At 51.0% G+C, this 27,775-nt stretch overlaps 1 protein-coding gene across 2 annotated transcripts; it reads left to right on the forward strand.

Moving 5' to 3' along the window:
* Positions 1–1,434: 1,434 nt before the first annotated feature.
* On the forward strand, positions 1,435–27,775 carry LOC108942463 (protein FAM117B-like). 2 transcript variants are annotated; one of them, XM_029258199.1, is made up of 9 exons: positions 1,435–2,320; positions 8,580–8,767; positions 16,958–17,050; positions 17,994–18,107; positions 25,740–25,883; positions 25,971–26,211; positions 26,313–26,433; positions 26,705–26,795; positions 27,097–27,775. In XM_029258199.1, exons 1-9 carry the CDS (start codon positions 1,648–1,650, stop codon positions 27,130–27,132), a joined length of 1,701 nt encoding a protein of 566 aa, XP_029114032.1. In that variant the 5' UTR covers positions 1,435–1,647; the 3' UTR covers positions 27,133–27,775. The 2 variants fall into 2 exon arrangements, with proteins under 2 accessions (XP_029114032.1, XP_029114030.1); XM_029258197.1 differs by having other exon boundaries at positions 26,705–27,775.

Genomic DNA, 27,775 nt, shown 5'->3' on the forward strand with positions numbered 1-27,775 from the left:
AAAAAAAAAAAAACAGTCTGGCCCATCAAAGAAATGTTTTAAACAATTCTAGTGGTCCTGCGTAGTGACTGTCCAATGTGACATATCAAATACAACTGAAGCTATAATAAAAGTTAAAGGCAGCAATCACCTGACACTGATCATAAATCGTGTGATACTGCAGTAACACAGCTAAACCACTTAAGGATTAAAAAAAAAAAATAAATGTAACCCCTTTGTCACAGAAGGCTCCCACACAAAATTGTGACAAAATCCTGGAAAAAAGAAATCTGGTATAGCTTTTTTATTGAGCGTTTAGCATTGAAATTGTCATATTTCTGATATATACAGTATGATGAGTTATAATGTATTATAATAAACTTTATCAGAGTACTGTTGTTACGAGCGTGGCCAGGTGGGGGCGGTGGTGCGCAGTAATAATAGTTCAATACACGTGTCTCCAGTAACAAAGCGGAGAAAAAAATACCCCTTAAGTTTACCTTAAGCATTTTGAGAGATAAACTTTTTTACATGTAAAAGTTCGCACGGCGTCTGTTTCACACCAGCGAGTGGTATTGTGGCAGGTATCACCATTAGTAAATGTTGACTGATTTGGGAATTCAAGTTCTGTAAAATGTAAACTGCGTCCTGCAACGTGGTCGGACGAAACAGTAACAAAAAAAGATTAACAGTGACTCTGAATAAAGAGCACAGGTGAAGACGAGCAGAGGAAATCAGTCATTTACGTATCTGATTTTCAGGGATATATTTTTTGATTGAGATTTTGTGAGGAAAGGGTTTATTTGTATGCAAAACAAAAGTTGTGTGTTTTTGGACTTCCTTTCCAAAAACTTGTTCGTTATTCGGGTGTCGTTTTATCCTGTCGGTCGAATTTGTAGATTTTAATGTACATTAAATAAGTGGGACTTATAATAAGTGGGACTTTCTGTGAAAGTCTTAGCCATATTTCTGTAAACAATAAGATGTACAGATGGGCTGCATTCAGCACCCAGCTTCCAGCAACTTCTTTAATTCACCATATGGGCAAACAGGCGTATGTAGTTGGTTTCCAAAGAGGAGGCCACATGAAGTGTATGAAATGACAGCATCTTAATTTTGGGTACTTTTCTCGCGTTGTTGTTTTACTTGAGCGAGTTTTCCTTCTAAGTTAGTGTACACCTTTAAGACGAGGAAGGCGGGGCTTTGAGGAATATCCATTCAGAAGTTTCAGTAACTCCGGCAGAGCCAATAAGAAGCAGCCCTCAAAGCTAATTATAGGAGGGGCTGGCAAGGACGTGTTGTGCGTCTGGTGACTGAGCGCGCTTCCTGTATCTTTAAGCAGGCGAAAGGTGGAGCTTTGTGGAGGATCCAATCAAAAGTTTGAGCAACATTAGTTCAGCCAATGAAAGGCGGAGGAACTCACCGTGGGAGGGGCTCGCTCGGTGGTGGTGTGTTTGCTGCGAGTGACTAGTTTCACTGGTGTCACGGTGTGTCCGTGGGGTTTGAGCACACTGGAGTGGAGTTCGTTGGCTAGGACACTGTATGGAGTTTACAGCCGGGGAGCCACGGAAGCGCTCCCGAAATAAGGTTTCAGACAGTCAGATGTTGTAACTAGTCGTTTTTGCACTATTATGCCGTTGGACTAGAACGTTGTTCTCGGACAAAATCATGTCTCAGAGAGCTCGAAGGAACGAGTCTCCCACCTCCAGCGGTGGCGCCGCCGGCGGTGGCGTGGGCGGCCCCGGCGGTGGCTCTGGTGTCGGCACCGCGGGCCGCTTGCTGCCCATGAAGGCCACAGTTCCGTTCCAGCTGAGACCCCAGACACAGGCGCAGCCCCCCCTACAGGCGAGGTCGCCTTACGCTGCCACAGACGGGGGAAGCGGCAGCCCCACACGCGGCAGCCCCACGCGCAGTGCCGCTCACAGTAACAGCAGAGGCAGCGGCAGCGGCGCGTCTACGTCACTGAGCCGGAGTCCCCCTCGCGCCGTGGCTCCGCGAGCGTCTCCGTCGTCTCCTACGAGCGCTGGTCCTGCGAAGGGAGGGCCGCCCGCGGCGGCCCACGTGTCGTCATCGGCCAGCAGACTCCCCCAGGCGCATGGCAGAGGCCCCTGCGCGTCCCCGAGCGCCGTGTCCGGGGGGTCCCCGTGCCCCTCCCCCACCCTGCAGCCCCAGTGGCTGCCTGACTGCTCCGAGGGACAGTCTTGCTCCTCCTCTTCATCGGCATCATCATCAGCATCGTTGGGGGGCCGGGGCAGAGGGCACCCCCCCCAGCGGGGCTCCCCCGAGCAGAGCAGCAGGCAGTCCCCAGAGAGGAGGAGCCCCAGTTCGCCCCTCTGCAGAGGTACGTGTGGCCGGAAGGGGTAGGGGTGGTCGGTGTCTCTTCTGGGAAGGTGGAGGGTGGCACAGGTAACACAGTCTACAGGTGTGATGACTGCACACACAAGCATCAGCTGTCATTGGGTGAACGGTTGGTTGTTGCAGTTTTTGCATCGCAGAACCATGGCTTCTATGAGAAGTGGATGGACCGTTGCCGTGGTTCCCATAAGAGCGCAGCGTTCAGTGCCTCTTATTCAGGGTCTCTTCACTCCTCAGCTGTTTACATCCCTCCTGCGTAAGCACCGTCACCTTCAGCCAACAGAGCAGCAGAGGTACTGCACCTTCTGGTGTCACTGAATGACACCAGGAGTGTTTCATGGGGCTCAAACCCGTAGCCTAGTGGCAAAATCGGAGGTATCTGGGTGAATCTGCTCACCATCATACCGTCCTAGGTGGCTTCAGATACGACTTCTGAGAAGGGAAGTTGTTTAGCTGAGAAAAATTGTAGAAACCGGTCAGTTTGAGGTCCGGTAACACACGGCAAACCGCAGTGCCAGTATTCCAAGCACTGGAAACGTGTGTGTGTGTGTGTGTGTGTGTGTGTGTGTGTGTGTGTGTGTGTGTGTGTGTGTGTGTGTGCCCGTGCACACTAAAGTGGTGATGTGTTTTTTTTTTTTTCCCCCCATCATATACAAACTAATGTCAATAAAAACAACTTCTCCTTGCGGTTAAAGTGCTGAGGGGGAGACAGACTGAGCCCGATTCAAACCTGCCCCAGGAGCTGCAAGGCACCAGTGCTACCTGCTGTGCCACCATGTCACACATGCAGGTTTTTTGCTTGTGTGTGTAGATTAATACATCTCCACCCTATTAGGGATTTTTTACTCAGATTGTTTAGATTTGATGAGTTAGGAGGCTGGCTTGGAGAGGAGGCCATCTACCCAATCTTGGTCGGAGGATGGCTTTGGAGAAAGTCGAACCACATGGCTGATCCGCGGCTTCCTGTTCCTGCTCTTGGCAGCATCTGGTAGGCGCTCTGCCCTGGCTCACATGGTGTGTGCGTAAACATGAATCAACAGATCACAGCCCAGCTCACTCAGCTGAGCTCCAAGTCGAGGCACGTTCCTTGTGGCCTCCTGGTGCCGCTTTCTCCCATCCCACTATGAGCCTGTGGGTTTGCTCATGTCCCTGGAAAGTCCTTTAACTTTCCAGATGAACACACACTGGCAAAGATCCTTTCAGTGCAGTGGATGCAGAACAGAACGGGGGTGGAGGGTGAAATTGTGGGGGGGCTTCAAGAATGCCTGTCAACTGGCCAGATAATATAAACGCAGCCTTTCACACCCCCCGTCTCCAGATCCTCAGCTACAACGCGCCACCTTGTGTACCGCAGTGACAAAGGGACGTTCCAATTTCACGTAGTGTGAAGGACAGAAATGTTCTCTCATCCAGTTTGAGTGACTGCTTGTCCCAGTGCTGGGTCACGGTGGTCCACAGTCAATTCTGGAGGCACAGGGTGCGAGTCAGGGTACACCCTGGACAGGGTGTCAGTCCATCACAGGATTCTGTTAGTAAATATCTCAGTCAAATTGTTACAACAATGCTGGCAACTCCAGTTCTCTGAGCTCTGTTCTCTTGCCAGAACCTCTGGTCACAAGCTGCTTGGAGGAGGCTGTGCAAGTGTGGGAACAGAGGGAACAAATTGCAGGACTGGGGGGGAGGGGGTGGGACTTGAACTGAGCCTTGAAGAGATGTGGTTAAAGATCCAGTTGCTTAAATAAAATTGTGGATGATGAGCTGTTGTACATGGTCAGGCCTGGTCAGAGTGGTTATGGTCTGACAGGTGTGTCTGTATGTGTGGGGGGGGGCAGCTGATAGCTAAGTGGTTGGAGCTGCCTTCTGTGGACCCTAAGGTTGCAGGTTCGAATCCCACTTCTAGCTGTATGACCCTTGAGCAAGATACTTGTTCCAGTAAAATTACCCAGCTATGGAAATGTGTAATTAAGTGGAAGGAATAAATGTAGATGTCTCTGTGTTTGTGTGTTGTTCAGGGACAAGACAGGACAGGGTCAGAGATTACGAAAAATGCCCTCCTGTCCTGCTGGCATCCCAGTACTAAGAGGGATGAGGTCCTCTTCCTGGTGAAGGTCCACTAGGGGTTCCCACCCCTTCACCTCCCAGATAGACTGCTTGCACACGGTGACACATGAGGGCCAGATTACCACTACATTACTGCCTTTATCCTTCTACCTCCGCTTTATTTTTAGAAATAACCGTTCCTTTATGGTGTCCCAATTAGGTAATCAATTAAAAGTGTTTACAGATTTAAAACTCATTTCTTTAGATGAAATAAACAGAGGGATCACTATTTGAGCACATTTTTGTTCACTAACTCAAGGGACCTCATCTGGGGGCTCCTTACATTTATTTATTTAGCAGATGCTCTTCTCCCAAGTGACTTCCAGTGGGTACTATGTAGTGTTATAAGCCCACACACCTTATTCATTAAGGTGACTTACACTGCTAGATATACTACTTACTCGGTCACTCATCCATACATCAGTGGAAGACACGCTTTCAGTCACTCACACACTAAGGGTGAACCTGAGCAGCATGTCTTTGGAGTGTGGAAGGAAACCAGAGCACCCAGAGGAAACCCACACAGATGCAGGGAGAACATACAAACTCCATACAGACTGACCGGGGAACAGACCCACGTCCTCTTGCACCACCCAGGAACTACGGGACAGCAGCGCTTCTCGCTGTGCCACCGTGCTGTCCGTATTAACTCCTTATTAACCCCTCCTCCTGTTGTCCCCTGCACCTGGACTTCCTGCATTTGCCTCTCCTTTTGTAGCTTTCGGAGACCAGCGAGTTCAGCCGTAGTGCAGCTAGTCAGTCCTTCCCAGGCTGCTGACAGCGTCGCTGAGGATGACTCTGAGATGGGACGCATGGTGGAAGCAGATGAGCCGTTGCCGATAGCGACGGTGCTGCATTCCTCTGCTCTGTGGTCACGACACCTTGCCATGCTACAGCAGCGTGCGGTCCAACATGGTTCCCCTCCTGCGGTCTTTGAACCGCAGCAGAGCTTCCTGGAGGAAGTGGTTAAAGCCCCACGTAGCAGCTGCGTTTCTTAACCGTCCGAAGCTTGAAAAGAGCAACTTCTGCTTCTGACATTTCACTCACTGGCTTGGAAGACCGCAAGACTGCCGCATTTGATGCCACATCCAGGGACCTGAAACGGTCTCTTTTTGGCTGTCGACGCAGGAAGGCACGTTGGGGGCTGAGAGAGAATTATCTTTGCGATTTCTTTACATGCAGTTTAGCCTTCACCTCTGAGAGGAGAAACAAGGCTGACAGACAAAACAACAGGTGGAGCTGTGCTGATAAGTCCCCCCCCCACCACCACCACCGAAGGAGCAGTGCGTGATGAGCTGTCAGCACACCGTCTCAGGTTTTAATCAGTGTTCTGTTTTAAAAGAACACGACCACGTAGCGCCTGGGAGTTTAGCAGCGAATGTGCTTCACCGCTGTCTGGTCCGTGTGACTGTCGGCGGTGCATGTTTATATTTATTCATTTAGCTGACGCTTTTCTCCACAGCGACTTACAATGTTAACGTCTCAATTATTAATAATTGCTTACAGTTATTTACCCATTGATACAGCTGGGTAATTTTACTGGAGCAATTTAGGGCAAGTACCTTGCTCAGCAGTACTACAGGCAGAGATGGGAATCAAACCTGCGATCTTTGGATCCAGAGGCAATAGCTCTAACCAGTACGCTACCACCTAGCATATTGTTATTTAAGCTGTTCTGACACCTGAAACACAAGGTTGGGTGACTTACTTTCCAGATCAAGGACATAATTTGTCTGATTCTGGGGGACAAAAATATTCTGAGTTGTGCTCAGTGGAGTTACATACTGATGTACACTCACTGGCAACTTTTTTAGGTACACCTAGCTAGTAGCAGGTGCTATTCTCTTTAGTTTCCACATCTAGACACATTCCACAACGTTCTTCATCCACACTAGGTTAACAACCTCACACAGTTCCTGCAGATTGCTCTTCTGCAGACATCACCATCACCACCACCTCAAAAAAAGATATTCTATTGGCTTCAGAGGTGTGCACTGTGCAGGACACAAGAAGTAAAGTAAAAGCACTATTATGTTTGTGGAACCATCCTGAGATGGTGCTCTGTGACATGGCATGTCCAGCTAGGCTGACCATAAAGGAATGCACCTGGTCACTAACAATGCTTTGGTAATCAATGAAATTCAAAAATGCTCAGTTGGTACAAGAAACCTAATGGGTGCTAAGCAAACCTGCCCCCAACATTACACTGCCACCACCAGATGTACCTAATAAAGTGGCCAGTGAGTGTAAATTGATAGACTCTGGCATTATTTGCCATGTGGGTTTGCACATACTAGAAATTTTGTGTAGTATACACTCTTTCATACATTTAATTTTTATCAGACATTATCCAGACGCTAGTTATTTATAGTAATATTTACATTTCTTTAGCAGACGCTTTTCTCCGAAGCGACTTCCAATGAACTCTATGTAGTGTTATCAGCCCACACACCTCATTCACCAAGGTGACTTACACTGCTAGATACATTACTTACAATGGGTCACTCATCCATACATCAGTGGAACACACACACTCTCTGTCACTCACTCGCTATGGGGAACCTGAACAGCATGTCTTTGGACTGTGGGAGGAAACCCACGCAGACATGAGGAGAACATGCAAACTCCACACAGACCAAGCTGGGATCGAACCCATGTCCTACTCGCTGTGCCACAATGCTGCCCAGCATATTTATATGCGCATTTCAGAAGAATTACCACAGAAGTCAAAATAGCAGCAGTATTGGATATAAATAATGTGATGGGTGAGATTCTTAAGAAATACATATAATCAGTGCAGGTTGTTTGTATACAGAAAGGTGTATGTTCATGGGTACATTACACTTGCTTGACATATGAGGGAACGCAGCCCTCCATCCCCTACCTGTTGTGCCTTTTCTCCAGATAATTGCTGGCTGAATTTGTGTGAAAATCTATCACACTCTGCAGCCTTTGAGGACCAGGGTAGATGCTGAATTTCTAAAGGTGTCCATTAAGGCAAGAGGGATGTGTTCTGCTGCCCACTTGTTTGATCCCACAGGTCTTGAAAAACTTTCTGAACTGAATGTGTACATGTGTCTGCACTGTGTGTCTGTGTGAAGCTCGTGTGCACAGTGTCTGTGTTTGTGTGTCCGTTCTGCTTTATAGCATGTCTGCACAGCTCCTCGTCAGGGCAGATGCAAGGTGTGCACATACATCTCCCCACATTCTGCAGTGGTCACTCCCACCATAAGCTTGGCCGCAGCAGAGCACTGCAGTTTATTTTGCCTGTTAATCTAGCTGACACTTTTCTCCAAAGCAACTTACTCAGATTTGTATACACAACATACATTCATTTACTAATTTATACAGCTTGGTAATTTTTAGTGTATCATTTTGGGGCAAGAACCTTCATCTAGGGTACTACAGTCATAGGTGGGATTGAAACCCACTAATGACTGCACCACCTGCTGTCTCTACTGTCCAAGGCTCGGTTCGCTCCCTTACCAGACAACACAAGAAAGTGCTCCCGTTGCCTTGTGGAGAAAGTGCTGTGGGAACGATGATGAAGGTTCCTGTCACGGTTGTTTTTCTCATTCCCGGCGCGTCCCTTAGTGAGACTTGGACAGCAGGGCCATGGTGAGGAAGGCAGGAGGGCGTTGTTTTTGGTCTTCTCCTCTCGGGCTCTAAGGCTCCCTTTAAGAAACCGAGATTCAGCCAGATTGAGCGAGAGAGAGAGACAGGAGGCAGGCGGCCTGATGGGCATTCGGCGGCCTTGGGGCCAAAGGAAAGCTTGGGGGTGGGGGTGCTATGCGGCGCCCAGGGACAGGCCTGGGGGATAATTACTCGTAGAGTCTCACAAAATGTAGGTCAAGACAAGTGGACCCGTATGTGGACGCCTCGCCCCCGGTACAGCTACTCATATGCTAATCAGATTCATTGCAAAAGGGGGGTGTGCAGACGCGCTCTGTGTGTGTGTGTGCCTGTGTGCATGAGAGCGAGAACAATAGTGTGGTCACACTAAACATTTTAATCGTATAATAAATGTTAGTGTTTACAATTTCCACTGTTATCTGTTCAAAAAACTTTTCTCTTTATTTCCTGCTGTCCTTTCCTTCACCTTTTCTCCATTATTCCTGCTCCCTCCCGTCCCTTCCTCCCTGCAGAGAAGCCCAGGGTTCCTGTGGCTACTGCTCCATCCTGCTCTGCTGGGTCCTCCTGCTTCACCTCCAGCACCAGCATCCGACGCACCTCCTCCCTGGACACGCTGACCGGCCCCTATCTGCTGGGCCACTGGCCTCGGGACTGCTGCCACGCCTACTGCGCGCCCTGCATGAGGGACAAAGCCACACAGGTAGGGCTCGGGCCCCTCGGGCCACCCCAAACCCCCAGGGTCCGCGCCCACACGGATCCCATTGTTTAGCAACAAGGCAGGCTGCACTCAGAGCCCCGGGCACCCAAAGGACCCTTTGCATCTGTTCCTCTGCCGAAAGGAGGGAGAATGGGAGCTGTGGCGTGACAGAGCGACCCGGGTGTTTGAGCTGAGCTCAAGTCATACCCACTCAGCACTTGCAGTTGTGTCCAGGACAGCTGGTAGTGTGGTGGTTAGAGCTACTGCCTTTGAGCCCAGAGGTCACAGCTTTGAGTCCTACCACCAGCTGTAGTACCCTTGAGCAAGCTACTTACCCTAAATTGCGCCAGTAAAACTACCCAGCTGTATAAATAGCTGAATGATTGCAAGTAGCTCAACATTTTTTACAAAAAGCAGCATCTAAATGAATCAATGTAAATGTGTTCAAAGAGCCCCAAGCATGGACAGATCCGTTTTGGTGTCCCTGTGACCCCAGAGGAGTACGGGAGCGCTGCTCACAGGGTGCTCGCATCACGTCAGGGCCGGGAGATGGAGCTTTTCACATTATACTGTTGCGTGCGTGCGTGCGTGCGTGCGTGCGTGCGTGCGTGCGTGCGTTCGTGCGTTCGTGTGCGTGTGTGTGCGTGTATGTGTGCGCGTGCTCGTGTGGCTGCAGTCTTCTTGGTGCACGCACCCTATTACCATGAATGGACCGCAGAGGTTATGGCAAAGCCGTAGAGCGAGATTGGGGGGATGGAAACAGGAGGCGGGAGCAGCAGGGGATGTCTGCGCAGACGGATGGATGGATGGAAGGATGGATGGATGGAGGGACGGAGAGCGGGCAGATGGAAAGGAAGGGCGGAGCGGCCCGCTGGAGAGACGCTCAGACATGGGGAGCGGGGCATTTCTCCGGCGAACCTGGTCCTCAGCCAGGCAGATAACTGCATTCTTTCCCAGAGCTCTTCCGCAGCACTCACCGCTTCCTTTCTCCTTTTTTTTTTCTTATTTTATTTACACAAAACTTAGTGGTGTTCAGTTTTAAAAGGCAGATTTTTTTTTCTTTGGGGGGCTCCTCCTCTTCCTCGGCAAGTGTGTATCTCCAGGGAGGTCGCATGCTGTTTGTGTTTGCTCACTCTGCACTATTGCTCCTCAAGCGGGGCTCTCCGCCTCTCCAGACTCCATCTGTTGTCTTTCTTTCGCTTCCCTCCTTTCTTGGGCCGCTCTCTTCCTCATTATCCTTACTGTTCCAGACGGACGCAATTCCAAAGGCCGAGCGTTTTACTGCACCAGTCTAGGTTAGGTACCATGCTCAAGGGTGCAACAGCATGGCCTCTCCTACAATGGCAGCTGGACACTTTGAGGCTCCAGGTCCTGCCCAGTATTATGGAAGACATTGTGACAAATACACCACAAAATATTGCTCGAGAGTGACAGTTCGGGGGGGCTACTGACGGGTTCCTCCTCAAACCCCTGCTCCTTCCATCACGGGGCTAAAGGGCGCAGGAATCGATGGCTGTGGAATTCAGAATAAGTTTACAGCGCTCCATCGTGGCAGCTTCTTGCCAAAACAACTAGAGTCCATGTGAGCTGCGTTTCCATGGCTTGTTGCCATGGCGCTGTGCTGGTGGACCTGGTAACCAAACAAACACCAGTAAAGCAGCTCAGGGAGTCTGCAGTTGGTGATTGATATATAATATTCATGTGTGTGTCTGTCTGAGTGTGTGAGAAACGCACACATACACGCTCACTAGCAAGTACAAACACACAAGCACATATTTATAAATTAATGCAAAGATGTCTAGTCTGTTGAAAAAAAATCTGACAATCTGGTTTTCTTAAATGGAAATTCAACAAAGACTTGGAAGCTCTCACTGTAATCTGTTTTGGGAACTGCAAAGTGGGGATTGTGGGATTGATGTCGTCAGCCGGGAGTGCGACAGACAACCAGGCAGCCTGAGAAATGGAATGTGGAAACCCTGCTGGAGAAAGTCCTGTGCTCTTGTGCAGGTATGAAAATGGACAGAGGGCCTGAAACCCCATTGGTCTTTTTTCTGTTCTGGAAACCGGGTATGTTGAGCTTCAGATGAATCGTCCCCCACCATCCCCCTGACACCCTCACTTCTGGACTGGTGAGGCTAGTTGGGGTTGGGGTGGCCTATACTCCCAGAAAGGACACAAGCATGTCGGGGTCTTGTATGGTGTCCCAAGTACCAGGTACGTTTGTGCTGCTGTGTGGGCCGCTGAAACCGCAAACACACATGGAGACAGAGTGAGCGGTGACATTTACTTCTATTTATTTAGCACATGAGGGGTGTGGTGGTGTAGCAGGTTTGGCTTGTGCCTGCTCTCTGGTGGGTCTGGGGTTCGAGTCCTGCTTGGGGTGCCCTGCGACGGACTGGCATCCCATCCTGGGTGTGTCCCCCTTCCCTCCAGCCTTGCGCCCTGTGTTGCCGGGTTAGGTTCCGGTTTGCTGCGACCCCGTTTGGGACAAGCGGTTTCAGTGTGTGTGTGTGTGTGTGTGTGTGTGTGTGTGTGTGTGTGTGTGTGTGTGTGTGTGTGTGGTTTAGCAGATGCTTTTCTCCCAAGTGACTTCCAGTGAACTCTATGTAGTGTTATCAGCCCACACACCTTATTCACTGCAGTGACTTACACTGCTAGATACACTACTCCACACATCACTTGAACACAAACACTGTCTGTCACTCACACACTACGGGGGAACCTGAACAGCATGTCTTTGGGCTGTGGGAGGAAACCAGAGCACCTTGAGGGTGGGTTCCCTCAAGGTGCTGGGTTCACAGACACGGGGAGAACATGCACACTCCACACAGACTGAGCGGGGATTGAACCCACATCCTCTTGCACCTCCCAGGCACTGTGAGACAGCAGCACCACTTGCTGTGCTGCTGTGCAGAAGCTTGGAGAGCAGGTTGGGGTTACACTGGTTCAGGTGTCATTTGTGGGACTTGCCGGTGCTACCGCGGACACAGGGCCAAAGCTCTTGCATATCTGCTTCCCCATTTTAGAGTAAATCGCGGTATCCTCAGGCTGTGCGCGTCTGTGTGGCTCGGTGGAAAAACCCACTTGGCACCTCCTCTGATTGTGACTCCAGAGATGCACAACTGGTAGACTTTTCCAAAAGTAGCACATGCGCGGAGACAGAGCCCCTCGCAGCCCACCTCCGAACTTCTCCACCTTTTTGACGTTCTTGTCTGCATTTTTTTTTGGTCGCAGCTGATGGTGACAACTGGGCATGATGGGTAGTTTGTGCAGAGGCTTTGGGTGACAGCATTTAGGGTGGAGCTGCACATGTGGTGGGGTTCTGGGGCACCGATGAGGTGTGTGGGAACACAGGCGCCATCTGTGTCGAACGCTCACCTTCCCTTGCAAACGTCATCAGCACAAGAACATCAGCCTTGGAACAGGAGTAACAGTTTCCATTACACATTATGCGCACTGCTGATTTATATTTAATAAAGCTCCACGTTTTATATCATCTGCAATGGAATAGCGTGCTATCCAGCTGTACCCTGCCTGTGCCCTAAATTTCCAGGATAGGCTCCAGACCACTGTGACCCTGCATTGGACAGAGGGCTATTGGTGTTTGAATCAAATTAAAATCAGTTAATGATGTTGCACATTTTCTTTCATGCAAACCAAACATCTTAAAAATGTAGCACTGAAAATGCTTCGAAATGCAGCAGATTTAAAGTGACCCTGAGAGCTGAACCTGCAGCTCTTTAGCCTACAGGTGAGGTTCCTCATCGGTGACACAAGCTCTCGTACCCCACTGAGGCAAGTTCGCCAACGTCACTGAGTGAGCACGCTTAACTGCTCCTCAGCCAGTTGGTGTTTGAAAGTACCGAAGGTTGCTGGTTCAAATCCCACTCCTGTTGTAAGTAGGCTTGATGAAGCGGCAACACTGCGAACACCATGATGTGCGCATTTGTGTGTCGCTGTACAGCTGATACATTGTAATTTGCTGTAATGGTTAATAATAATAAGAGCGGTGACACGTTCTGTTGCATTCCATATAGTTTTTAGCAGGTGATTAGTAATATTAGAGCTGATTTTTTCCCCTGTTGAATATGCTCCTGGCTTCACCTTTCCCGAGAGCTTCCCCTGGGGTTTCTACGAAGGTCATTAAATCAAATCAGCGAGTCAGTGAGGGATGTGGACCCTCGCAGACCCCCAGCTACACAAAGAACCCCTTGTGTGGCACTGTAACTACCATAAAGAGCTCGGTGCAGCGCTGTCGGTGTGGGCGCTCAATGCCATGGCCCGTCGTGAGTGTGTTCCAGAGGGAGGGTCGTCCCCCCCATTCACCTGCCAGCATCGCATGTTGCTGCTGTCATTCATTCTTCTCTCTTTGTGGCCGAGAGCTCCTGCAGGCTGTGAAAAGTGTGTGTGTGTCTGTGTGTGTGTGTGTGGGGCACGGACCCTGGCTCTGACGTTGACCACACTCGGTGTGTGAGTGGCTCGATAGGATCAGCGGGCCGACTCATGGAGGTGCGTGAGACCGAATGAGGGAAGTGCTTTGTGCATGCCAGCATGAGGGAAGGCCCCAGGGCTGAAACACAGCTCATACTTGGGGTGTGTGTGTCTGTGCAAGAGAGTGAATGAGAGGAGGGGGTGGTGTCACTCCCCCGCACAGCTGCTGAACAGAGTGCTACTTGTGGTGTGGGCCGCTACACTCCCCTGGAAACCCTACACTGGTGGGAAGGAGGAAGCGGACCCTGGCAGTGCGCCGACGCTGCCGCCTCCTGTCGCCCCGCTCCGGCTGGACAACAGGACCAGTCACAGCCCCCCGAGCGAGGTGCCCTCACTGCCCGCTTTCAGCTGGGTTTGCAGCGGCAAGGAAGCCAGTGGAGCTGGACTGCAGATGCTGTGTGTGTGTGTGTGTGTGTGTGTGTGTACGTGTGTGTGTACATACCCACCTCACCCGATCGGAGCCCCTGCTACAGTCACACACAGCAAGGCGCCAGCGTCCGCCCTTTGACAGGCCCGTCATGAAAGCATAGGGTTCGGACGCAGGGGCAGTTGGATCCCGGCCTTGTGTGAACCGGGCCAGACCCTTTGCGTTGGAACTGGGCCTGTCCTGCGGAGGAAATAGCTGAAATAGCGCTGCCTCTGGGGGGTGAGAGGAAGGGATGGAGGGTGGGAGAGAGGGAGGCCTGCAGAGCAGAGCAAACACAGAGCGTTACATCATGTGTCACGGAGCTGGAAGAAGTGAAGAGTGCGCTTTTCTCCGCCACCGTGTTCGTCTTGTGCGTGTTTATCTTCTCGCAGTTGGAGGCGTGCACAGACGTGTCTCTAGACGAGGAAGACACACTGCGTTTTGTGTCCTGTGAGCGAATGAGGCCAGACATGCCCTGCGCTTGCTCCACTTACATTTACGTGTATTCATTTAGCAGACGCTTTTCTCCAAAGCGAAGTACATCTCAGAGAAAGTACAATTTGTGCATTACGTTAAGAGAAAGAGACATGGCTGCAGACATGTGATCCTTAAGTAAACCTAGTTTTTCTTTCCACTTTTTGCACCGATGTTCATCGCACGAGTAGCTGCATAAAACTCAGGATGGACGAATCCTGATCGCTTATCTATAGTGCCGCTCTTTTACTGTTTGTGCATGTGGTAGAGACATGCAACCGACAAAACTAAAGTGCGTCAAACAGGCCGAGGCCCTAGATACGAACACGCAATTTTTAAAGCACAGCTTGTTTTGATGCCCCCCCCCCCCCCGCGCTTTCCTGACACTTGTATTCAATTAGCTGTGTGAGAAAGTGATGGACCATTGGAAAAATGCGTAGGCCAAGGAAGCAGGTGGCCAAGCACTGACATGCAAAGATGTTAAGTGCTCAGGAGGGAAATGTGTTTGAAATAGAGGGTTTGAGACCCCTTGGAGGGATTCAGCAGCTCTGAGGGACAGAGGGAGCTCATTCTATTGCACTGGGGCCAAAACTGAGAATCAAGACTTGGTTTTTGGACCTCACCAAGTGGCCAGTGGCAGAGCAGGGCGTTGTAGGGTACAGTAATAAATGTATTAACGGAAGCTTCTTGGATCGCTGCAGAGGAATAAACTGAAGAGCAGTTTGCATGAAAACGAGTGGGAGCTTCAGCAGGACAGCAACCAGAATGGAAAGAAAGTCCGGATGGATGGGTGGGAAGCGCTGTGGTGTGTTTCCCAGTCATCCTCGCCGGACCAGGCCTTTGATTGGGCAGGTTCCTGTCCTCACCGGTTCTGCTGCATGCCGAGCCACGAGGATCCGCCCACAACGCAGTTTCCTCTCCGGGACGTCCTCAGAATGCTTGTTCCCTGCCTCTTACTCTTCCGAAGGCTTCTTATCTGCGCTCGGCTTAGAAAGGAATGGGAAAATGCGAACAAATAGCGGGCCTGAAGCACGCAGGGGTCACACACTGGACAAAAGACCCCCCTGCCGATACTGAATTTAGGCAGTTGAGACCCTTGTGTTTTGTCACGTGTTCGATGGGATCCCTCCCTGAGACGGAGGCGCTCAGCCCACGGGGACCCATCCTGGGCACGTTGCATGTTACCTCAAGTCACTGCGACGATTCGGGAGATTCAAGCTGAAGCGAAGTCTTCCCTATTTTATCGTTGTGGCCAGAATCCAGGAAGGGCTGGAGCTGGAACACGTTGGGAGTTTGTGTTTGCATTATTCTGTCCTGCTGTAGAGCTATGGGGCTCTGAAACATGCTATTCGTTCCAGGGCCAGAAACACGGTCCCACACTCCAGCAGCATACGTGCGTGCGTGTCTGTCTGTCTGTCAGTCATTGCCCTGCATCTGGAATGTACCCTGTCTCATGCCTTATGCTTCCAGGATAGTCTCTGGAGCACTGCGACCATGCAGGTTGTTCAGGTGATGGAAATCAATGGATGAATGAATGGAAAGTGATTCCCTCCCCCCCCAAAAAGCAGGAGGAGGTATAACGCAGTATCAGTTCGCTGTCCTCTTCTGTGTCCCATGTGATTTAAAAGATATTTTTCTTCAGTGGGAATGTTCTCATGGCTCCAAAGCTCTTTGGCTCCCAGCTTTTCAGGAAGTTTCTCTCCCACTAACCCCCCTGCATCATGGTGCTTCCAGTTGACGCGTGTGAGGGTGTCGGCGGCACCACTGTGCACCACCATGGGTCTTCATGGGCTGGGCGAAGAGCCGTCGTCTCGGAGCAGCTTGTAACTTCCTCTGTGGCCGCAGGGACGAGATGCTGGGCCAGTTCCACGAAGACCAGGAGGATGTTGTCACAGGGCCTTGTCCTCCGTTTTTCTGCCATGTGTTCAACACCCTCATTAGTCTCTGCTGCGGGGGGGGCAGTTTTTACCTTTTGTACAACTTTGTTTATGCAAGAACCGCTCCCACCAAGTGTGATGAGAATCAATTCTATGGACATCCATCACCAACGCAGGCCCCCTGACCCCCCCCAGCCCACCACGGGGTTTTCGGCAGCGCGTCACTTTTGAGGAGAGTCCACAGGGAATGGCCGAGACGTTGTATAACGGTCTGTCTGAGTTTATTTTTCACCTCCTGCCCGGCCCCCGCTGCCTCGGCCTTCCCATCCTCCGCCTCACTGGGCCCAGTGATTGTGTGTGACTGGGGGGGGACGGCGGATGGTGCCGGCATGGGGGAGCTCTGCGAATCTCACTTGAGTGAAGTTTCACAGGCTCAGCTGGTAAGGTGTTAACACTCAGATTAGAAGGACCTGCAAATCTCACCCCCTCTGTAGTTTAGTTTCTTCTTTATTTCTGTTTATTTTTTTATTTGGGGGGGCAAAACATTGCATTTATGCCATGAAGTGAACTTCAGTTTTGACACTGATGCTTATTTTTTGCCCCATGCTTTGGAAATTAGCACACGGAAATAATGACAGCAAGTGATGTAGGGGGTGGAGCACCTGCAGGACTTGGGTTTGAATCTCGCCTAATGCCGATGCAGTGAAATTTACCCAGCTGTATAAATGGATAAATAATTATAAGTGGTAAATAAGTTGTATATCAGTGTAAGTTGCACTGGAAAAAGGTGTCAGCTAAGTGAGTAACAAGAGGAAAAGGCAGGCAGGGCACACGTGGTTTCGGCCATACGTGTTCGTTCGGTCGCTTTGCTCTGACCACGGGCATTCCCCAAAAGCTGTAGGTTCGCACTGGTTAAGTGTCTCTCTCTCTCCCTTCACCTTGCAGACTCCCAGCGCCTGGGCCGATGAGTGTTCGGAGAAGAGGAGGAACTCGCACAAGCGCTCAGCCTCATGGGGAAGCACCGACCAGCTGAAAGAGGTCAGGGACGATCCCCCTTGACCGCCCCCACCCCCGAACGCACACCCATCGGCCCTTTTTGTTCCATTCAGCAGGGTTGGGAGTTAGAGGGTGCCCTTCTGCTGTCACACACTCGCCCTTACTCGCCTGCTCCATGGACCCCCATGTCATTACCATATTAATCAGGCGACTGAAAGCAGCTCACATTGCAGCCCGTCTCCAGTCATGCTGCCCCATCATGTTCTTACTCTCTCTCTCTCTCTCTCTCTCTCTCTGTCATGGGACCGGTGGGCTGTCAGCACATCATGGCCCTTCCCTCACGTCACGCTCTCCGTTTCCCTGCACGTCAGCTCACTCGCCGTGGTGAAATGACACGGTTTGTCGTCCCGCTGATTTTTTTTCTTTTCTTCTTTTTCTTCTTCCCTGTCTTTTCTTTAATCCGCCCTTTCCTCTGTGCCGCCCCTCCCTGCCCGCACACTGCCCCTGAATGCCTGTTTTGTGATGGGCGAAGGCAGTCTTTCATGTGTGGAAGGACAGAGACAGAGGACGCCGGAGACCGTGCTTCCCTTGCTCCCCTGAGCCCAAGGCGGTCACCACTTATCTGTTCATCAAAGCACCAACAGCATGATGGGATGTACTCTGATGTGTTCGCGAAAGTTCTTTAAATACAAGGTCTTTTTAAATATGTGTTACGCATGCGGGAATGGGGGGGGGGGGGGTGTTTTATTGGTTAAAGTCACACCTATCATATGTATTCCTGGAATTTGTTTGGTAAAAATTGCAACACAAGTTGTTGTTGACATTCTCACCACCAGATGGAAGGTACTTTTAAATAAATTCTTAGCATAAGGAGCGCATGATGTTTGGCCAACAGAATGGTAATGAAGTATAAAAAAATGGCAAAAATTGCACTGAAATAAATCCTTTAGGCGCTTTTCTCTCGCCATTCTTGTCCCTGCCCCAGATCGCCAAGTTGCGGCAGCAGCTCCAGCGCAGCAAACACAGCAGCAGACATCACCGAGACAAGGAGCGCAAATCTCCCTTCAATGGAAACCATGCTGCCATCAACCAATCACAGGTGAGCCCATGAATCCACATGATCATTGGTCCCACTGCACTGGCAACATTACTGCTGCCAGCCAATCACAGGTGAGCCCACACGACCACTGGACTCGCTCTGCTACCGATATTACTGCCATCAGCCAATCAGAAAGGAGCCTGTGCACCCACACATTCATTTGTCCCACTTGATTAATTTAACTGATGCTTTTCTCCAAAGCGACTTACAACGTTAAGCTACCTGTAATTTTTTACAATTTATTTCGCTGGGTAATTTTACTGGAAAAATTTTTAGGGTAAGTACCATGCTCAAGGGTGCTACGGCTGGAGCTGGGATTCGAACGTGCGACCTCTGTGTCCAAAGGCAGCAGCTCTAACAATTACGCTCCCAGGTGTCCTGGTAGAAATATTTTCATCAGTCAGTAACGGGTGAGCCTGTACACCCCCATTGTCACTGGTTCCACTTCATGAAGACCCTTGCTGCCATTAGCCAATCGCTGATAAGCCTGCGCGCATGTGCACACGCACGCATGCACACACACACACGTTCAATGGTCCATTTTATTAGAAAGTGTAGTGTCATGCAGGTGAGTGTGCGCATGCAATCAGTAATTCCCCATCATTTGCAACCAAGCAGCCATAGCTGGCCCTTTCCGCTAGGGCAGCAGTAAGCACGTAGCAAGTATCTAGGCTTATGTGTCCAAGAAATTATTAGCATAGTGGTTAGACCTTTAGCTTGCAATGAAAGAACTTGGGTTCTGATCCCATCTCCTACTGTAGTACCTCTGAGAAGGGTGTAAGAATTGCTCTGGTTTTAAAAAAAAAAAAAAAAAAAAAAAAAAAAAAAAAGTGTGGACAACTGATAGCATAGTAGTTAGAGCTGTCTTTGGACCCCAAGCTCGCAGGTTCAAATCACACCTCCAGCTATAGTACCCTTGTGCGAGGTACTTTTCCTCACTTGCTCTGGGAAAATAGCCCAGCTGTGTAAATGAGTAAATAACTGTTGGTAACTGAACCTTGTAGGTTGCTGAATTAGGGAGGTTGGTGGTGGGCAGAGACATCAGCACTGAGCACTGTGACCATGTGAGTCCATTTCGGAGAGATGCTCCAAGACAAAGTGACAGAAACACACACCAACTCAGCAAACTGAGACACACACACATTAACTGGCCGCGTGAACTAGATGATTTGGGACTTTTCTTCAGGACACGTTGCTTTGTGCAGGACGCAGTGTGGGCTGCAAGTGTTTCTGCCTCTGACGCTTAATTAGTGTGAATCAGTGTTCGTGTGAACGCGTGTACCGTGGTATTCGTGCTTGTGAAAGTGTGCCTGTGTGTGTGTGTTTGTGTGTGGGGGTGAGGTTTTTTCCTAAACTTGTGGGATCTGTTTTGCCCACCAATGTAGAAATATTTAAAAACAGACCCAAGGAGAGTTTGTTGGAGGTGATCTTGGCAATAATTTATTTCATTAAAAGGAGACATGCGGGGGGTGTGTGTGTGCGTGTGTGTGCGCGTGCACACTCTGTGGGCCATAATCGGCCAGGTGCGGCGTTTTTAGCCTCGTTTTGTATTAAAGGTCTGTATTCTGGGCTGGGGAAACGGGGAATAAATTATGGGCAGCACACTGAGCTCTCGCCGGGGCTGCTCCTCTTTCACTGCTTGTTTTGTGTTTGCCGATGAATGAGCCGAGCAGTTGGTGAGCGCGCCGTGCGCTCGACCCCTACTGGCCCCTACTGTACCGGCCCGGGCGAGGGCACCGCTGCGCGCCCGTCTTTTTGTGCGCGCACGTGCGTTGCCTCAAAGCACCATCTGTCACCACGGCGCAGTGTTGGTTGGCCGCGTATTTCCCTTCGCCGCGGTTGAACGTCTGAGATTAAATGCAAGCGATGAGGAACCCGGTAAGAAGACCTGGAAGAGGCACAAGTTGCGTCTTTGAGTCTCCCGCGCGGCAGCAGTTCCTCCAAGAACGACTTTCATACAGATCTCCGTTGGGTTCTTTTTGTTCTAACTCCAACTGGTGTCAAAACACAAAGCAGTTCCCAGCCCCTTAGCGAACAGGAGGCTGATGGGAAATCCGAGAAATTGTCTCATCCCAAAAAAGGGTTTTATTTTATTCATGCTCACTCTCGTGAGAATCATCTAACATCGTTTTACTGCCTTTACTCACTGATTTGCTTTCGGAGTACTGAGGTCAAGCCAAGTTGTTAGTAAAAGCGTCTCACGATTTTAAGAAAATCCCTCCACAGAACAATGTGCTTTCGTCTTCGGGGAGATCATGTTACAATAATGCTCCCCACGCCCCCACCGCCGTGTTCTCATGCCCAGCTAGTCGACCTTGCGTTACAGCGTGCTCAGTGGCCAATGAAGGTGGGTTTAGGACGGAGCTCTTTATTGAAACGTACATGGGCGTACAGATCGGCACTGCTCCCTCCGATTCTGCTGGGCTCTTGTTGTCTTCTTGCAGCCCCCTTCACCCTGGTTTTTCCCTGCTCCGGGGTCACTCTCTGGTTCCTGTTAGATGTAATGGTCAGCAGCTGGATGGGGGGGGCGCAGCAGCACGCACGCCGGGCCGTTAATCACGGCGCCGGGGTTTATTTGGACGGTAAATGCCGAGGGTGCTGAAGCGTGTCTGGATCCAGTTGGATGGGGATGGCGGGGATGGGAATGGGGGGGGTTAACGGAGCACCGTGCTCTTGTTCGGACGACAGGCAGCTGCTGGGTTTAAACACACATTGTTCAGTTAACAGAGCTGGACTTGGGCTCTCAAGAAGAATGAGAGCAAAGTGTTGATTGTTCATGTCAGTATTCATGTATTGGTGCAGCCCTGCATGCCTGCCTCCTTGAATTAGTTTTCTTAACCCCCGCCCCACACACACACACACGCTTTCCATCCCCCAGTAAAAACATGAGCTCAACTGCTTTGGTTTGGCTGAGTTAGGCCTCTCAGCTGTGGAGACTGTGTGTGTTAGGAGTGGGTGAGATGTGGGGGGCAGGGTGCAGAGGTCAGGGGTCACGGGGTTGGAGTACTTGTCCGGGGTGTGTAGGAAGCAGGGACTAGGAGTTAAAGGGCGCATTGATGGGGTCAGGAAAGACGGAATGACGAACGTGATGTAAAAAGTACAAGTGCTGTTCCACACCGAAGACAACGGGTTGTGCTGGTGTGGTCGCCCTGGAGGTCTGACAGGAAGCAGCTGAGCCAGAATGGAGGTCCGGTAGGATCCAGAGGTGGAGCTGCAATGGAGGTCTGGCAGGAAGCAGGGGTAAAGCAAGGGTGGAGCCGGAGTGGAAGTTTGGCAGGATGCAGCAGCTGAGCCAGAATGGAGGCCTGGCAGCTGGGCCCAGTGTCGAGCACCATGTGAAAGAGATTAAAGCTGCACAAAAATGTAGACCTCCTGAAAGTCAGCTTCTTCCACTGCATTTACCAGAGATGGGAATGAAAGGGGGCTTTTAACAGGACTGTCTGGATCTGAAAGGCTCACAGTTATTTCAGGCATCACGGCTACACCTGGTGGTAGGGCCCTCAGCACATCATACCACACTAATAATTTACTATAATACATGTGTGCTGGCGCTGCATTCCTGCATCAGGTTGTACGAGTTGGTCGAAATGTGGCGTCTGACTGAAAGTCGGGGGGGGGGATTCACCCTTGGTCCTCCAGTCAACATCTTGCGCACGTATGGCCTCCGAGGGTGGACTTGTGCTTATCCTGTCTTCGTGTGGCCAGACTGAGTGTTATTCCGTTACCCCACCTGTCCGGTAACTGTGTATTTATACTGTGAGATTATCCAGATGAACCAGGCTATTTCCATGAGTTCCCACACTGGTAATTTAACCCTAAGTGTCGGGTTATAAGTTCCTATAGTAGATCCCCCCCCCCCTTTTTCTTTTTAATGAATAGAAGTGACTTTCACATGTTTTCTTGTTGGCAGCAAATCACCTCTGGGGTCTGCAGTTATACTGAGGACTCAACTGTGGTTGGACTCGTCAGAGCAGGAAAGGTGTCAACACTGTCCCCTGGAGGCGGACTCTGGAACAGTCACAGATGTGTCCCCACCTCTCATGGTCTCTACATTTGCAGGCAGATTTAGAACAGATGACCTACTTGTTTAGTTAAAGCCTTCAACCTCTGGCTCGAAATGAGGTCCAAGCTGGCGTCGGACGGTTTGAGACCAGTCGCCTCGTGTCTCGTTCCGGGGACTGGTGCAGCAGCCGGTCCATCTGCATCTCGGAAATCGCGGAGCGTTGCGAAAGCTGCGCTGAGGTCAACGTTAGTGAACCAAACCAGAAACTATGTACACATGGTGTCTATCTAACCAGTGTGTATTTTAGCTCAAGTGACCTGCCAGGCTCCATCTGCGTGCGTGCGTGCGTGCGTGCGTGCGTGCGTGCGTGCGTGCGTGCGTGCGTGCGTGCGTGCGCGATGGTGGGGAGACAGTGGTCCATTCAGACAGGAAACCACAAGTAGGGGGTCAGTGCTCAGTTGGAACAGATCATTGATGTCCAGGACTGGTTGGGTAGATCCCCTCAACCCACCCCTCCTATGGGCCTGCCTACATGTTCCATGCCTGCCATTGTCTCCGGCGCATGAGCCCACGCGTGGGATGTTTCTGCATCTACTTGTGCATGAATTCATTTCGTTGATGCTTTTCTCCAAAGCAACTTACAATTTTAAGCTGCTTACAGCGAGTTACCCATTTATACAGCTGGATAATTTTTTTTAAACCGTTTTCATTCAGCGTAAGTACCTGGATCAGTGGTACAACAGCAGGACGTGGGATTCGAACTTGGGACCTTTGAGTGGAAGGCGGCTCTAATCACTGTGTCACCTGCTACCCAGATGAATAGAATAGTGATGGGTTTCTGTTATTTTTATACCTCACACACACAGACAGACAGACTGAAATGATGTGCAGTGTATATGGGTGTGTGTATATGAGTGTTTGAGAGTAGCTCAGTGTGTCCCTGTGGTTGTGTGAGAGGAATGACTGTCTCCCCCGTTTGAATAACGTTTCGCACAGGCCACACCGCTTACATTTACCCTACTGTGAAAGGGCACAGCGGTCGGGCCACCTTCTAGAGCTTTTGAGCGGTTCAAAGGGACTTCTCTCTTCTGACCTGCAGTAGGAGAGCAAAATGCAGTCAGCAGGGACACACACACACACACACACACACACACACAAAGTTCACTGTGCAGCCGCAGTGAGAGGAGGAGGCAGCGTCATCCAACGGAACTGGTTTCATTACGGCGCTCAAGGCTTCACGGCTGCATGTTGTTGGTAAACAAGTGTTTACTCCCAGTGCACAGGCACCCTTACACATCTTCACTTAGAGCAGAGCAGCTTGTCGCCATCAACTTTAGTGACGTTAAGGGGCAGCGACGGCGCCCCTCTTGGCACGGGAGGGTGCAGCCGTTGGATGGCGGCTCTGAGTCGGTCACCTGGGTGCTATGGGCCCCACGCCAACACAACATCAAATTGTCGTGGCGACGGAATATTGAGAGCGCAGACTGCTCGTTACCGAGCGAGACTGAACACCAGCGGGCGCCTGTGTGTGTTTTTTCCTCTAACTTGGGGCTATGTCTCACTGTACACAATCAAATTAGGGCAGCTTGTCACATGTCTGCTAAGTTTGAAGACGGCCCAGTTTCTGCGAGCCCTGTCCCAGTTCACCGCAGCCCCGGGAAGCTGGGAGACGGGGACAGGAACGCGGAGGGGTAGGAAAGGGGCAGGGCTCGTCCCAGTTGACTGCAGCTCTTCTCGCAGTGCGCTTAGGTGTCCCATACGCAAGGGACAGTTCGAAAGGTTGGAGCGCCTTCATCTATACCCTTCCGCAGCCCTTGGCCTCGTTTAACCCTTTAATACTGCTGATCACAGACTGATGTGTTAAACGTCTTCTCTCGTTTTTTTGTTGCCGCTGTTTGCGGAGATGTGCTGTCCCTGTCCCCTCCGTTTGTGGACTCGCAGGACAACGGGAGCGGCGCTTAAAGTGCTGCTCTGGAGACTAGAAAACACGAACGCGAGTACTTGGATGGGCACCGTGGGTGTACCCTTGAGGAGAGTGTTTACCCAGAGTGCACTGCTTCAATATGAATCCACCTCCGCTAAATGGATTAATTTGTTTAAAAATAGTGTTTGGTAAACAAATGTATATAACAACTAAACAGAAGCACTTCAGTAGTATTCCAGTGTCTATGATGAGTACTCTGTGTGTGTGTGTGTGTGTGTGTGTGTGTGTGTGTGTGTGTGTGTGTGTGTGTGTGTGTGTGTGTCCGTCCGTCCGTCCGTCCATACGGACGTATTTTCACACATTATCTATCGCAGGCAAGCTGCTGTTAGAAATGTCGCCTGTGAGTCACCAATGAGACGCACGGCCGACACGAATACCAGATGAGCTGCTCCCCTTCGGGGGTCGGTACAGAGACAGTGTCGTACCTCCTGGACACCAACTGTGTTACTGAGGGGTGGAGTCAGCTCCAAGGGGGGGCAGAGGTCCTCGGAACACGGTACGGAGCCAGTGCGCACTTGCGTTAAGCTGAAGGGGATGGGTGGGAGTGAGAGAGGGAGGTAGAGAGAGGTGGCGCCGCAGAGGGAGGGGGCAGTGGATGGATGGATGGACGGATAGATAGATATCAGAGACGGGGAGAGCAGAGGAGAGAGAGGGAGAGGGAGGGAGAGCGAGAGGGAGGGAGGGAGAGCGAGAGGGAGGGAACACCAGAGCTCTGCTCAGGATGACCGGCAGCGGACCCTCCGCGAAGGTGAGGAAGCACTCGTTTGAGGAGCACCTCTGTCCCGTCCTGTCCTTTGTGCTGCATTGTTATTTACGGTGCTGGACTGAACACACACCGTGTGGACGTCCTGAAGGAGGATGGGACACATGCGGAGGAATGTTGAGGATGCTCAGGATGTACGGGACTGACTGCGGGGTTTCACTACTGCACAGGATTGGGGTTTGTGTTGTGGCTGTAAGTGGCGAGGGGGCGAGAGGTGCGCTGTGCAAGGTGATGGGACGCCCACGGTGACCGGAGTGAGGGGTGCGGATGTCCACAGGCTGGGCAAGGAGCGCGCGGTTTTGGAGCGCTCTCTGTAAGGCTGGAGCAGGAAGGCAACAGCCAATCGCAGGACGGGATAGCAGATCTGCCAGGGAAACAGAGTTATGTAACGCAGCAATCTGCAGAGAGGGAGAGGGGAGCAGACTCCAGCTCTGCCTGCTGTTTTTGTGCATGCGTGTGTGTGTGTGTGTGTGTGTGTTTCTTGCGTAGAATCACTTTGTGCTCAAGCTGTACTGCTGTATGACTAAGGTATGTATGAGTTGGATGGAGGAGGGTACTGCATGAGCGTGTGTCCCGAACTGCGCCACTGTGGTTATTTACCGTGGCTCACGGCAGCGCTGTGGAGGTACGCTGGTTGTCCAGGTTCAACCATCTGCACGTGTGGGACCTCAGGGAATGAGCACTGCGTCTTTCGTGAACTCGAACCCTTGCTTCCCACTTTTACCCGCTTCTCTCCATTTGGAAAGCTTCCATGTCCTAGCGTGTCCCCATAGCTGCAGGTTCCAGGGACCCCCCTCCTTTCCTTTCTTCCTTCCCATGCTGCACTTGTCCAGAAACCCAGGTAAAGGACACAGTTTCTCCCATCACCCCCCCCCCCCCCAGGCACCGATTCCCAGGAGCGTCCTGATCCCCGTGCCCCTCTCTAAGTCAACGGTGTCGCGCTTCAGGAACAGCGTGGAGGGCTTGAACCAGGAGATCGAGCGCATCATCATCCGCGACCCGGCGGAGCGGGAGGAGCAGCTCATCGTAAGTGGCATCGAGACACTCGGTCCGCAGTGACCAACTTGATGGTGAAGTAGCTGCTAGTCCTCCTGTGTATGTCCCCCCCCACAGCTGCAGGACATCCCTGATGGTCACCGTGCCCCCCCTCCACTCCCACATCGCAGCAGCAGCACCCGCAGCATTGACACTCAGACCCCGTCGGGAGGTGGGGCTGGGGGCGGGACTAATAACCACAGCAACAGCAGCAGCCGCTCCCAGTCCATCTCGCCCTCCTTCGTTACCGTCACCAGCGAAATGGGGGCCGAAAGCCCCTGCCCCGGAGAAGACATGCTGAGCGACGGCCGGGAAAAAGGTGACCACACACATACACACCTAACTCAATAGTCTTCTGCCAGCGCCCCACACACACCCCCCATCGAGCATGTCCTCACAGAAGTGCTGATGTTTCTGCAGAGCCGTGTTCCAGCTCCCCTGTGCCCAAATACGCCTCGTCCCCAAGACCCAACAACAGCTACATGTTCAAGCGGGAGCCACCCGAGGGCTGTGAGAGAGTCAAGGTGTTCGAGGAGACACCGTGAGTGTTTCTCACACACATGAATACATGTATACAAATGGTCGTGGGTGCGAGCCACCTCCTTGTTGTCTAACAGTTTATGCTTCTTCTGAATTAGTGCTTCATTAGTGTAAGACCTTTAAAAGTGTGTAATGTTGTGGCGTTACTATAGTTACACTTCTGACATCTCTGAAATTCAGAAGAGAAACTGCAGAGTACAGAGACGTGCGAGTGTGTGAGTGGCGCCTGATCGCGATGTTTGCTCTCCCTCGCTCCTTCCTTCGGTGTCCAGCCCCAGGCCACCGCACGAGATCCCGCAGTTCCTGTGTCCAGACAAAAATAAGGTCAACTTCATCCCCAAGAGTGGCTCGGCCTTCTGCCTGGTGAGCATCCTGAAGCCCCTCCTCCCCACGCAGGAGCTCACCTTCAGGGGCTCACCTGGGCTGGGGGTGCATGCCATGCCCCCTTCTGTAGGCTCCGCCTCCCCGGCCATAGAGCAGGAGCAGCGAGTGTCCCGGGGAACCAGCACCACCAGCCAGCAGAGAGAGAGCTAAGGGGTGGGGCTGGGGAGGGGTGATGGGCGGTTTCCGTCATTCTACAGACAGTGTTCTTTTTCTGTTGCTGGACCGACTCCTTGTCCTCCTCCTTAAACATAACTGAAATGAATTACTTTTTGCTATGCAGGTCTTTAGTTTACCTGAAAGGACTGAAGAGACATGAGTTGGCTGGGGTGAGGTAGCCCACAGGACCACCCCCACTTGCCCTCCACCTAACCCTACTGTAACCCCATTGTAGGATGTGGTCAAGAACAGCCATGGGCTTTTACCCTTGACCTTCACCAAAGGTAGTGGCCCTGCAGTCAAAGCGGACCCAGGTTCTGCACCAATTCTGTGCCCAGATTGAGGGGTTGGGGAGGGGTCATACAGACTGTTAAAGTACAGACTGTGTTTGTTTAATGTCCTGTTTTTCCCCCACTTTTTTGTAGAGCCTTTCAAAGCTCTGGTTCTCCTCCTTGGTCCTGGTTTAGACCTATGAATACAGGCTCATGTTCTCGATGACACAATTTGACTTAATTGATCAAACAGCACAAGTGAAAGTACGTTGAGCACTGGCTGCTCACCTTATGAACACAGGTGAGGCCAGGAGTCTCACTGGAGCTCAATTTGTTCATAAATCCAGTTTTTTTTTTACCAATAAGACCCAAGGAAAAAAATTTAATAGTCTCTTGAATTATTCACAGGTTATGTTCAGTAAAAACCTTCGATAAAGCAAACAAATACTCTACAAAACTTTATTAACTTAAAATATTAAAACTTATTAAAAAGTACATCGTGTTATTAATCACCAACACTCAGGAACACCA

This window comes from Scleropages formosus, chromosome 14 (assembly GCF_900964775.1).
Source record: "Scleropages formosus chromosome 14, fSclFor1.1, whole genome shotgun sequence".
In the NCBI taxonomy this organism is placed as follows: domain Eukaryota; kingdom Metazoa; phylum Chordata; class Actinopteri; order Osteoglossiformes; family Osteoglossidae; genus Scleropages; species Scleropages formosus.